The sequence below is a fragment of the Atractosteus spatula genome, chromosome 1 (genome assembly GCF_055471065.1).
Source record: "Atractosteus spatula isolate fAtrSpa1 chromosome 1, fAtrSpa1.hap1, whole genome shotgun sequence".
Lineage (NCBI taxonomy): Eukaryota > Metazoa > Chordata > Actinopteri > Semionotiformes > Lepisosteidae > Atractosteus > Atractosteus spatula.
The window spans coordinates 72,661,582-72,675,000 of NC_142706.1; the positions used below are offsets into that span (position 1 = coordinate 72,661,582).

The 13,419-nt window shown below is 50.0% G+C and overlaps 1 protein-coding gene across 1 annotated transcript in view; it reads right to left on the reverse strand.

Annotated features, from left to right (window-relative positions):
* The window catches only part of nsd2 (nuclear receptor binding SET domain protein 2), a 41,178-nt gene that overhangs the window by 1,466 nt on the left and 26,293 nt on the right, over positions 1 to 13,419 (reverse strand). The window contains exons 10-22 of the mRNA XM_088921543.1: positions 13,257 to 13,372; positions 12,720 to 12,842; positions 11,808 to 11,934; positions 11,038 to 11,238; positions 9,756 to 9,935; positions 7,556 to 7,712; positions 6,429 to 6,631; positions 5,666 to 5,769; positions 4,735 to 5,004; positions 3,527 to 3,643; positions 1,941 to 2,082; positions 888 to 994; positions 245 to 446 (exon numbers count right to left, since the gene is read on the reverse strand). Coding sequence (XP_088777669.1) covers positions 245 to 446; positions 888 to 994; positions 1,941 to 2,082; positions 3,527 to 3,643; positions 4,735 to 5,004; positions 5,666 to 5,769; positions 6,429 to 6,631; positions 7,556 to 7,712; positions 9,756 to 9,935; positions 11,038 to 11,238; positions 11,808 to 11,934; positions 12,720 to 12,842; positions 13,257 to 13,372 — 2,049 coding nt within the window. The remainder of the gene's footprint in view (positions 1 to 244; positions 447 to 887; positions 995 to 1,940; positions 2,083 to 3,526; positions 3,644 to 4,734; positions 5,005 to 5,665; positions 5,770 to 6,428; positions 6,632 to 7,555; positions 7,713 to 9,755; positions 9,936 to 11,037; positions 11,239 to 11,807; positions 11,935 to 12,719; positions 12,843 to 13,256; positions 13,373 to 13,419) is intronic.

Genomic DNA, 13,419 nt, shown 5'->3' on the forward strand with positions numbered 1-13,419 from the left:
CAGCGCCTGTCTGACCCCCGTCCTGCGCCCCAGAGCTCTGGAATTCTGTCCCTGAGCATCTCGGTCACCTTCCCTCAGCTCTTTCAAATCTACACTCAAGACCTCCTTCTTGAGAAGGGCTTGTATTTACCTGTACAGGATTTAACCGGTTCTATGCCCCCTTACTTTCCCCTCACTGTAACTGTGCAATCCTGCCGTCCGCGCCGTGTGCCTATGAGCCGCCCTATGAAGCGGAGGGCCTCACCGAAGGGCCGCTTGGTCAGGTCCAGGCAGGACAGGTGGTAGGCCTTGGTGCACCCCTTCTTGTCGCACAGCACCAGCTGGCCGCCGTCGCCGCAGCGGAAGCACTCGTCCTCTGACTTCTTCCCCTCGTGCCGCGCCCGCCGCCTCCGCAGCTTCTTCTTGGCCTTCTTCCCCTTGTCTTCCGAGGCGCTGCTGGGGGCGTTCTGTGCAGGCGGGGGGGAGAGAGAGAGAGAGCGCTCTTGTAATCTGGCACTCCGGGACACGAGCACGCCGGCACTGGACCCCCAGGAGGTGAAAGCACAAGGGGGCCTGACTGTCCCCATAACGGTCCCCAGGCTCAATTCACACACCCCGGGCACGACCGCAAGACTGCCGGGAGCTTCAAGAGCAGGAAGCGAAAAACCTGCTGCGGCTGGACGTTTCAGACCACTAACAGATGACTCCTGCTCTGTTCGCAGCCTGGAACCTGGGGGAAACCTGTCTGGTAAAATCACAGGCTGCCGTGAACACCCAGGAGCAGAGCAGTTATGCCACCGCATGGCGAGGCAGTGCCAGGATCACTCATTTCTGCGAGACACTAGAACGGCTGTCACGCCATGACAAAGTCAATGGAGCCTGTCCAGGACTGGCTAGGAGCCCCTCACCTTGGGCCTGTCCCCCAGGAAGCCGCTGCAGTTGGGGGCGCCACAGCGGCAGACGGTCTTCTCATTCCCCAGGCAGTCCAGGTTGTAGTTGAAGGTCAGCTCCGTGCCTGTGGACAGTGCGAACAACGTGAGCGGCGCGCCACGCCACGCTGAGCCTCCGCGAGAACAGCGCCAACAGGACAGGACCTGTTAGATCCACTTGCAGGATCAACACCTTAAGACCAACTGGTTTACCAGACCGGGTCGTCCAGGTAGTTTATTCACGCTTGCCTTAGAAGGCACCCTGTAAAAGACTGCTGGTGCTGCAGGGGCTTTGCTACTTTCCTGCAGCTAGAAATCCAGGCTGTGCTGCACACTGCTTGAGCTTCAGAGGTCCGGAGGGGCCCTGTAAACAGCTGGGCACAGCAGGAATCACTCAGCATGGGCACAGCATACATGCCCAATGCCCACGGCAGCTGCTGGGCTGCTTGTGAGGGGGAGGGAGGACACACATGATGCCCCATGCACATCCGAAAGAAACACATGGTCTTGACAGCCTGTGCCCCATCTTTGACTCTCCCGGGCTGACACGGGCGCTACAGCAGTGAGCAGGCCTTAACGGTTTCAAATATACCAAACTGGTAGGAAAAAAAGGAAAACTGCTAAATGGGAAATACTGCAGCGGTAAAAGCAAGCACAACTACTGGACACTGGCGTTGTACCCTTAAGCACAGCCACCCCCCTTACACTGCTTCAGTAAAGTATAAAGGGCTACAAATGCACGTTGCTTTAAAGAGTCATCTTAATAACCAAGATGCACTACAAAAACCCTTAGGTATAGTCCTACATCCATTGAATGCATTTAGAAACAAATGTTATTTGTATATCTCAGGAAATGATTTTATGTAGTGCCTTTCCTGAGACGTCATGCATGAAGAGACGTTACTACCAGATTATTCCATTACAATACTTGTGTATATACTGCAGTCTCCAAAGCCAGTTTGCCTTAGCTAGATCTGGCGCTGGCGGGATACAGTGGGTCAGTACTTGGCGATGTGACCCCCCAGCTCTCACCCGCAGGGATGTCGCAGACCGCGAACAAGCCCACCCGCGTGTCCCCGTTGACCGTCCACTTCTGCGTCTCGCAGTTGGGCTGGCAGCTGTGGTTCATGAAGCGGGAGTAGTTCCCCTTGAGGCCGGCGTCGATGATACGGTCCTGCGGAGACAGGGCACGCGCACAGCGTCAAGGCCCACGCCGGCTGAAGAACAGTACCACCTCCCTGCCCGGGCGGCACCAGGGAGCCCTGCAGCCCGCCTTCCTCGGCGCAGCGCTCTGTGCTTGAGATCGTTCCGCTTTCTCCTGCATACTCATATCTAGCACTCACGAAGCCATGTTACTCCTTCTGCACCCTGTATTGCGCTGTATTGTCTTGAAAGCTGATGTGGAATGTCACAATTCATTTTGCCACACTGCCTTGGACAACTGCACAATTAAAGATGTGGGTGTAGAAATCAAACTGGAAAACATATTTAGCATCAAAATACAAAAAACCTGAAGACGAATATTCTCTTTTAGTTTTGAATTTGTCTGAAGCAGAACTCCTCCTGACATCTGTTCCAATGAAAACCACCACAAATATATTTCTTGATCAATTCACTTCCTCGGCTCTTTTGGAGCACAAACAGACGTATCTGGTCCAAGTACTGCAAACATCTGGGAGCTTATCTGAGTGCGGCAAACAGCTTGAGGACACAGCTGAGCGGTGAGAGGCTGTCCTTGGCTGTTGTACGTCCTCTATAGCAACCCCACAACCCTCGAGTGAGGCGCTCCCAACGCAATACTGTTCCTCTGGCTCACAGTCTCACTGGCCCCGCCACTGTCATCGCAGGGCCGCGTTTCTCGTGAGCGCGACGCGGAGCTGTACTGCGGACTCAGCCATCTCCGGGGACAAAAACCACACACAGACCCAACTTGTGTGGGCTTTCGGGAGAAAACGCTGCTAGAAACCCTTAATGCACAAATCGCCTCTAAATCTCGCACTGCTTTTCCAGTGTATTTTTTTTACTATCATTCCAGTTCACAATCCCTGCATTACATTTTGAATACTTTCCATGCAATTTGAGACATACTTTTATTGCATCTATTACTGCCACACCAATTGTCATCCGCAGAGCACAGCTAAGCTAAAAAAGGGAATTCAGGTAAACACCCTGGAACCAGTCGTTTTTAAGCTTTCATCTTGGTTTTCAAAACAGCAAAGAAAACAATATGCACAACATATTTCCTGACTTTCTCATATGAGCTCACAGATCAGCAGGAGAGCAGCTGAGCTACAGTTTTGTGGCTCTCCACTGATGACTCTTTGTTCAGCAGTGTGCTTCTCACTCCTACATTAACAGGATAGTTTAAATGTAGATGTTTTTCATTAAATAAAGCAATGTGTTTTTTACAGCTGCTGTGTAACTTTCTCTTTGGCAGACTCTGTAAATGTTCACCAGACTCAAAGTCCTTCTGAACCACAGAGTCAAACTTCAGCCTTATTTTTCCTATAGAACAATAAGAAGCCTTTTTTCAACACCCAGTGTTCGAGTAAATCGATACTTTGTACGAAACGGGTTTTTTAAAAGCATGAAATCAGAGCGCAGGCCCGTTTCTTCACCTTGTCGATGGTGAGCATGTAGAAGTGAGTGATGTCATTCTCCTGCGCATATTTGATCCTGGCACGGCACTCCTCCTCGTCAATCAGCTCTCCCACGTACTCGTTGACAAACTCCCCCTGCAGGACAGATGGCGAACAGCACAGTGAGGCACCAGCTCTGCTCTAAGGAAGAGTGGAGTTAATTATAGCCACAGGTGAAGGGATCAAAGGAGGAACAGAAGACTGAGAGGAAACAACACAAGATACAAAAGGCAACCTGCAGTTCAGAAAGGAAATGTGTGTATACTGTTTACACAAAGCAAAGGACCTGCTTAAATAAGGAGCAAGCATCTAGAAGAAAATCTATTTTCTTTAAAGAACTCGCATAGCTTATTATTGCTTGACTCTTATCCATCAAATTCAACTTGGCAGAAGGCAGAGTCCCAAGTTTCATTCTTTATATTGCCTCTAAAATCTTGCTGATGGCGCAAGACTGAGAAAGGCTGAGAAACCCTGAGAAACCCAGGCACAATAAGAGCTTTCAGTCCAAGTTTTGGGTCGCACCGATTCTGTTCCGCAGACCACGAGGCATCCGAACAGCTTACACACTTCACAGAATCGTCCACCGGACAGCAGTAATTGCACACGTAAGGCCGTTTCCAGCAGTGTCAAAAGACACATTACTGTTTACCTATCAGGTACATAAGACATTTCGTGCCATGTTGGGGCCTATTTTAAAGAGGTACTATACCTACAAACCATGAAAGTTAAAAGTACCATCTGAACTATAGGACAATTTCTATTTACAGCTAATTTCTATTTAGGTGGGTAGCTGCGTCAGCATGCGTAGGCTGCAAAGGAACAAGTAATAAGTTTATTCCATGCTGAAAAAAAGAAGAAAGAGAACACAACTTTTCAGCCGTGGAGCCTTCTTGACACCTGAAGAAGGCTCCACGGCCGAAACGTTGTGTTCTCTTTCTTCTTTTTTTCAGCATGGAATAAACCTATTACTAATTTCTATTTACTTCTAATTTGTCCAAAGCAGCTTACACCTGGACTTGTTTATATGGCTGGATGCTTTACTGCAGCGATCTGGGCGAAGTTCCGATCTCGGGTGCATGACTCGAGCCCACGACCCCTGCCCTCTCTGCCACGCCACCCGCGAGTGTCGCTCTGCACCGGTGCCAGAGCCCAGGATAAGCCGGCAGCAGCCGGGCCGGGCCCCTCACCTTCTTGATGTCCCTCTTGGCCACCAGCCCCCAGCCCTTCCCCGCGGTCTTGATGATCTTGGTCTCGGGGTACTGGCGCTTGGTGAAGCCCTGGTTCTGGCAGCTGGCGCCCGCCGGGCACACCGCGGGGTGGCACTCGTACATCAGCATCCTGTTCAGGCACTCCGACTCGAAGCCGCAGGGCTTCTCGTCCATGGGCTTGCAGTTGCACTTGGGGATCTCCGAGATGTCGGCGGTGTGGATCTGCACCTTTCCGCAGGGCTTGTTGACCTGGAGCGGCGAGGGCGACTTTAAGACACAGTACACCCCTCCCATCCATTTCATTCAAGACCCAGCTGGCCGTGTGAGAAATTGCTTCCCACGGATGTGTGTGTGTTTGCAGGGCGTACTCCTGCTTCTCAAAGGGAAGCAAGGGCATGTAGACAAGAAGGCATAGCTCGCCTTCCTTAACACTGGAGGGAAGCTACAGCCGGTGAAAGAGCCCTTTTTCGCAGCCTTGCATTCCTGAACACCAAAACTTAAGCTAATCTGAAACATCTGTAGTGGATGTTAGGCAAAATGCTTAAAAATAAATTGTAAAAAATGTTTTGTTGAGTTTTAGATGTCGGCTATTAAATCGTAGCAATTTAAAAAGCAGCTTTAAAAACAATGAGCTACAAAAATAAGAACTTCATCCCCCCCCCCAACAAGAGCCAGGCTCAGAACCTAATCAGAACCTGATTAAGGCTCAGGTTCCAAATCCTGATTAGAAAAAGTCTAATAATGAGGAGCCCAGAGGGGTAAGCAAGTAAGGCGCCTGTTGTGCACTGAAATTAATTCACATTCACTCGTCTCCCAGGCAGACTGTGCAGAAAGAGCTTTCTTAGTCGAGCCCCCTGACAGGAGGGATGTCCTGCTGTGCTTCAGTAGCCTGCTCTTCCAGAGGACACACCTTGATGTATTTGTACGGCGGAGGTTTCCGATCATTCTCCTGGGCTTCCTTTGCCTCCCGCTCCATCTTGATCTCCTTGAAGCGCATCTCCGCCTCCAGAAGAGCTGAAAACAGGGAGAGGGCCGTAAGCCTGAGGGCAGGACCTTCGACGGGGACAGAGGCAATTCACAGAGCTGCAGGGCTGATCCTATCCTCTCTGTGGAGACCAGCACCAGATTCATCGCCAAAGCAGGCAAAACTGAAATCCTCAAGGAAGGTTTTAGCTCAAAACCCTTCCAGATGCAATTTGGTGTCTGGCGTTCAACAGCTTAGGAGCTCTTTAATACTACTGACAGCTATTAGAAAGGTATCGTACTGAAATTGCACAACGCATTAAGACCTAATTAAAGCCGGCGGCAAACAATATTGGTCATAACACTGCGCAAGAAGTTCTGGCGCTCTGGATACCGACCCAGTGAAGAGCATCTGAAAGCAAACGGGGGTTTAAAGAAACCTTCACTCTGACCAGGCTGAAAGAAGTTGTGAGAGAAAGGCCGATGACTATGCGCACTGGTTTTAAAACACTCAGAGCTGTGGGCAGCCCCACGGAGCTCTTGGGGATCAATGCTGAAACACAAACTAAAGAGAAGATCAGAAGGCAGAAACCGACGGCTGTGGGAGCACTGCAGGAGCTACCCAGCCATGTGGCTGTTAAGCCTGCAACTCGGTCTCTTTCCTTGGATCAATGACCTACAAGCAGCCGGGCGGCCTCCTGCCGGCTCACCGTTCTTGAAGACTTTCCCGATGCCGTTCCTCTGGTACTTGCTGCCCCGGTCCCCCTCCATGTAGGGGAAGACGCGGGCCTGGTGCGTCCAGAAGTAGTCCTTGGAGCCGAAGAAGAAGACGGGGAACTCCCCGAGCTCGTGCCGCAGGTGCTGGATGTTGGTGGGGATGCCGCGCGGGTGCCGGATCTCTGCCGGCCACCATCTGGTAAGAGACAGGAGGGAGGCTCGTGGCTACTGCGCACCTCGAAAACAGCTCGAAGGCGAAAGCTTGTCGAGTGGACATTCATTCCCCTCATTTCCTGCATCATCCTCTCAGAGGGGCTCCACAACTCACACACCCCGACTCCAACTTCATACAGCACAGAAAAGCACCTAAGGATGAAAGCTACCATCCCTCGGTAATTATTCAAGTCATATGCTTAATTGTCCTGAAGCAGACCACTAAACAACAAGAAATTAAAAACAATATTTGCAAAAAAAAAAGAAAAACAAATTGTGCAACAGAGCATTTTAAAAAGCTAACAGATGTAACCAAATAAGTAGACTGACATATTACAACTACTGGACTACTTTATCAAAGGAGACCTGCAATCTCAAAAACCAATTTGTAATTAAATCTAGGATGGGACAAAAACATTTTAGCTTTCCGTATTGTAGGCTGCATCGAGAAATTGTCACCATTACCATTATTTCAGAAGTAAAATAATGTTTCAGATATCTACTGTTTTGGAATCGAGATCGATACCTGATTTAGAACATTTCAAATTATTTACAAATGAAGGCAAATACAGGAATTGTAAGATCGGAGTTGGATGGTCAGCACAAACAGCACAACCCCTGCAGGAGAAAGCAAGACAGCAGTGATCCCACATTCAACATCTGGTGGCAAAGAACTGCATCCCTATCCTGCTGGTTACATATGGGCCATCTGCAATTAGCTACGCATGTCAGATCCACAACCCTGCTGTGTTAAAATACTCACAGATTCACAGAATAGCACGATCTACCCGACCCATAAATACTTGTGTGGCTTTGACAGACGTCTTCCGAGCCACAAGGCACAATGCTTAGCCACCAGATACTGGTGCCCCTGTCAGCTCTGCTGCTTTTGCGAAAAGCGCCCCACCTGTAACTTCCCAGCTTGACCCAGATGATGTCTCTGTACTTGGGCTTCTTCCCAGCCTTGCAGTCGTTGCAGTACCAGCTGCCATCAGGCATCCCTATGTTCAGGCAGTCCGGGTGGAAGGCTGCTGGGCAGGACTCGCAGCACAGCAGACTGCCCCCTGCGGGACACACATGGGAACAGCGAGAGATGGGCATGAGAAAGTGAGCAGGCGCACACAGCAGGGTTGCCGACAGCTCGGGCAGCTCACCCTGGAGACAGCTCTTTCACTGTTCCCCTTCATTCCGCCAACGCTGTTTAAACGGTCCAGTTAGGGAAATTTGTTTGGTACAGACTTGACAGCAGTTTCTCCACACACCACTCTGTTAAATACCAATGATTTCATGAAGCGCTTTCTTCAGCATTTCCGAACTGGGGTCCTTAACCTTTGTTAGCCAGGACCCAGATTAAATGTGGGAGTCAGCTGTGTGACCCGCGATTCAGTTTTGAATTAATTTCCTTTTCATTACCTTTGTCAGCAAATTAAGCACATCGTTGTCACAAAAATATCAAACACTTAGGAAATTAGGTCAAATGATGAACAAGCAGATTGTAGAAAAGGGTAGTAAAACTTTCAGAGCTTCATTAAGTTTCCATTAATCATTGCAGAATATTGCATTTTGTTGAGATATCTTAAGGACGAACAACTTTTTAAGATGCATCAAGAAAACTAAGCCATATCAGTCACTTCTTGCCTTCCACAATGAAGTTTAACATTTTCACAATGAATAAGCATGCAACTGTATCTTACCTATAACACCAAGAGGGGACTTGCCTTGGGATTTTGTGAAATGATACAGCAGTTTCATTACGCTCATGTCTGTGCAAGCCACCAATTTCTTCTGCCTGTACCCTACTCCCTTCTAGGAATAACTTACTCGAGAACACTCGATTACTGGGAGCTGCACTTGATGTCTAAAAACAGATGTATCCTTGATCTTGTCAAGGACACATCTTGACAATCTTGTCTTCCTTGATACTAATTACATCACATCAAAAAGAGGGTGCACATTACTGAAAAACCCTAACAGACATGTGTCACGTGTTCAGAGTGCTGTAGGACATCTCAGTGTCATCTTTTCAACTGGGTAATTGGGTGGTTTTCCTTTGCATCCAAGCACTACGTAGAAAATAAGCCAGACAGGACAACAGTATTCTTTCCCAGTCAGGACAAACCTGCACCGTGCTCCTGTCCGCCCATGTCGGGTGCTTGGTTCTAGTCCAGATGTTTTAATGGTTGAAAGCATATTTCAAAACAAGCGTTTATTTCTATTTAACCTCAATTAAACTCATCCGGACCAAACACCAGAAGAGACAGGGGTCACCCAGGACCAGGACTGAGAAACCCTGTACTGTGGTATTTGAGAAACTCAAGATGGAGTACTGAAAAAGCCTAAACAAGCAACCATTTCTGACACTAATTAGCACTGGTGATTAAGTGCCAAGCCGATAAAGGGAATCCATTCTAATGCAGTCCAGCACCTGGACTGAGAGCCACTGATCTTAAACAGCTGAAAAGCCTTAATTTGCTTAAGCTAATTAGTAATCAGCCTAATTTGTTCATTCAGAGCAAAGGTTTAATTTAACAATTCACAGACTACAGCGCTCTGGGATGGGAGATGTGCTGCACTGCTGTCATAGGGAGGCAGAGTCCAGAGTAAGCTATGCAGTCAGCGTCCAAGCTGACACACTGGAAATCTACAAGAAGTTGGAATGGGTACGTGTGAAATCGACAATCAACGCAACAATCAAAAACAGCTGGGTGAGATCCTTGGATCAATTAGTCTATCAGAGCTCAGTGGGACTAATAGCTTCTCCTGATCCAGAATGAAGTGAACTGGAGGAGTTAAATGGCTCCTCTGGTTTGTAACCAGTCATAAGAAGCACAATACAGTCTGATTCATGAGGAGACAATGGCTGTCTGACGCAGGCAAATCATAGGCAGAAACCTACTGCAATCGTAAGCAATCATGGGTACATCCTGCAAACTGCCACTCTAACAAACGACTCGGCATGTTACCACACGATTCCAGTCCGCCCCCGTGTTTCAGAGGTCTCTAATAAGAGAGAGGTGCTCTTCAGCACCACCTCCCCCATTCGCCAAGCAGCTCGCAGGCCGGTGCTGCGGCTGTCGCAGCCACGGCCCACCAGAGGGCGCCCTGACCTTTGGAGCAGACGAAGCACCAGCTGACGTTGACGTGCGTGTGGTGGCTGTAGCCCTTCTTGGCGGTGAAGTGGTTCGTGCAGATGATGCTGCTGGAGGTGAGGAGCTCGCAGCCGGCCGCGATGCACTGGTCTCCCGCGTGATAGGCCACTGGGCAGCGCACGCAGCGAAGCATCTTGCCTGCAACACAGCCAAGTCGACAGGAGCATTTTTTCTTGCAAGTTTTTTTTTTACCACATCCCGGTGCACAATGAAGATCACACAGACCTGAGCAGAAATTCACATGACTGCTCGTGCGACACTCACATAAGGGTACAAAGTGCGAATATAATAACAGATCAGTCACATCAGCTACAGGTGGTCATTCTTGGCTTCTGCCACAAGACTGTACAACTCATCCACTGTGTGTGTGGGCAGGGGCAACATTGACATTGACCTGTTTTTGGACTAAACAGTAAACTCTGCTACATCTGGCACTTCCCGTTTACAACAGATTTTGAACAATATATGCCAGGGACTTGTGCAATATATTTATAATGTGCAATACAACTTTTTGTGTACTGTTCTGGTTTGTTCTTTGTATATTCTAGACCGTGAACAACTCTTCTTAGTGCACTTCTCACTGACTGTACTGATTGTGTTGTATGTATTGTTGTATTATTATATCATTTCATTACACTGTGCTGTGTTGACTGTGTTAAGCTGCTGTTGCACTGCAATTTCCCTCATGGGATCAATAAAGTATCTATCAGTCAGTCACATAATAAATCAGATTCTGATACTGTAAAAACTAAACAAGCAGACTAATATGGTCCATAGAACTAATGTCTACAGCCCACCCTTAAAAAACAGCTAGCATGTTCATTTTTACACAAATGATTGTCTCTTATGGGCGTGGATTGCTCTAATACACTGAAAGAAGCTTACAATGTTTAACAGCAGCACAGAAAATCAAATTGATTATCAAGTGTGGAAATGCATCAACTGTGAAATGCTCGGTACTGACGATTTTGAAGATGGCTTGGCAAGTTCTTGAAAACGTACCTTAAATACGCTGGTACAGGTTTTCTTGTGGAGCATTCTTACTTGGAAATGGTGATGGTTAATAAGGAGCTCTTGGAAACAAAGGGAATGCAAGTACCAGAGCACCATCTAGTGGCAACGGGAAGTCTAAAACGTCTCGGACATGTAAAGGTCTGGGGGTATAAAACTGAACAGAGCGGCGATATCCTGCCAGACCGGGCGATGATGGACCATGGAGAAAGCCGCAGCCGGCTCTCACCTTTCTTGGCCTTGAGCCTGGAGGGGTGGCTGACGTGGCAGCTGAGGCAGACGTGCAGGGGGCAGCGGAAGCCCTTGTTCTCGAAGACGGTCAGCGCGCTCTGGCGGACGCAGGCCTCGTGGTAGAACCTCCCGCACTGCGGCACCACGCAGCGCTTCAGCTCCGCGGCCGCCTGCTTGCAGGAGAAGCAGGGGCGGACACCTGGCGGGGGGGGGGAGGGGGGCAAGCACACGGGCTGAGGGGCGGGGCCGCGCTGCACGGACACCACCCACAGCGCCGCAGCGCACAGCGCTGTACTTCACATACCCCGCAGCACAAAGGCCCCAATACACAGCCTGCAGTGCCCTCTGCATCCGACGCACCGGTCTCAGGATCTCCCCCCTCCAGCCCAATTTAAGTTTTTCTGCAGGGCACATATGCAGATACCTGTGGCATGGGACTGCCTACCATTCTTTACCTTTAAATCATCAACTGTATTCCTTTAACAGAGGGAGAAAGGCCTCCCTCAGCCTTCACCATCTTGCCTTCGGACAACGAGCAACACACCCGCTCGCCTGAAGTGCGAGGTTACTGAAGCACTGTGACTGAGCCCCCGTGAATCTCTCTCTCAGTGCATTTTTCATACTGAGTTGGGGCGACATCTGCCCACGCCTGGTGCCACTGCGCACACGCATGCGCACGCGCACGCGCACGCGCACGCACGGCGGCTGGTGTCTAGTGTTCGGTGTGGAGAGAGCGCCAGGTCATAAAGGAACCGCGGCTGGTCTTACCGGTGGTGCACTCCTGGCACAGGAACTTCCCCGGGGGCTTTTCTTTCAGCCCCACACAGCGGGGGTGAAACGCTCCACAGCACTGGCCCTCACACAGCAGCAGGGCCTCCCCCGGCAGCTCGCACACCTGAGGGCAGACGGCACGACCACGGGTCTTGAAACGGGCGACAACCGCGACGGACACGGCGCACGACCTGGGGCGCTTATATTTTCACAAGGCAGCTGAGGAAAGTTCCTCGTGAATCTTAAATTCTCAAACTGCAGGCAGTAGGGGTGGAGGGAAACATGTTTCATGTCAACACACCCAATAGAGTATAGCTAATGGATTAATGCTCAGATTCAGTGATGTAATTAAAGGGGAACTGCAGTCCCAATGTCTCAGACCAGTTATTAAATCTCGGTGACAAAACTTAACTGACGGTATCACAAAATTTGACAAAATTCTGAATGAACAAAATCGTGAAGTTTGTGAAAGGACTCAAGCCATTTTGCCAAAGGCGAGAGTGTGTGTCAACTGCAACGCGACGCGGCCCTTCCTGCTCACTAGTCACTGTAATGGGATGTACGTGAGAATAAATACAGGTTGTGCCGCAGTTTCAATGCAGAAATGTTCCAATGTAGTAGTACTTTATATTGAATTAAAAGAGATGTTTTCACAAGCCTGCTTCTTTACAATGTAATAGGGCCACATGTCAGAAAAATGTTTTTTTTCCCAACTGGGCAAACGCATGCTGACGAATAACATATAAAAGGCACTCCCTCCCCTTGGTGCCACGAGATGCAAAATAGACATTACATTTCTGCCCAAAGGACATCGGCCACAAGCAGAAGCTCCTGTATAACTCACAATGGACAGCAGTGCTACCCCATCAGCGGGCTTCCTGACCCCGAGGGGAGGCGGCAGTGTCTCACCTGGCAGACGTTCTCCTTCTTGGCGGCGCTGCCGCGCTCCGCCCTCTTGGCGGAGGCGGAGGTCTCGGGCGGCGCGTCATCGGTGCTCTCGCAGGGAGACACGGGCCGCTCCTCTCCGGAGCTCTGGGAGGGCACAAAAACCAGTCAGCAACCCTCCACGGGGCTGTTGGTGCTGTGCAGTCCTGCTGCTTCCCCCAGTGTCCAGTCACATCTTACTTTAAAAGTTACGAGGGTTTCAGGTCAGAGGTTGGCACGAGTGGGCTGGCTGAAACAGAGCAGGCCCTGTCCTGATCTCACACTACATGTTCAGCAAAGTCTGCTAATGCCCGATACCTGTAAGTGTAAAACAGTGTAACATCTTCTCCGTCCGTGAAAGCACAATAACCAAACAATTTCAGATTTAAAGCAGAAATTCAGAAGCGGAGCGTTCGCCAACAGGGGCAGTCGAAGTCTTTCGGCGAACCCTTGGGACCCCTCCCTTCTTTAAGGGCACCCCGTCCAGGAGGCCGCTCGGGTTCCGATCCCCCTGCTCCTCACCTCGCCGTGGGCCGCCGCGGGCGAGGGCCTCTTGCTCGCCGGGGAAAGGGAGGGCCGGCCGGCCGAGGCGCGCTTCCTCTTCTTCGCCGGCTGGCGCTGCTCCAGTGGTTTACTTCCTGCGGGAGAGAGGCAGCGTTGGAGGCACCATCCAAGGGCCCGTGAA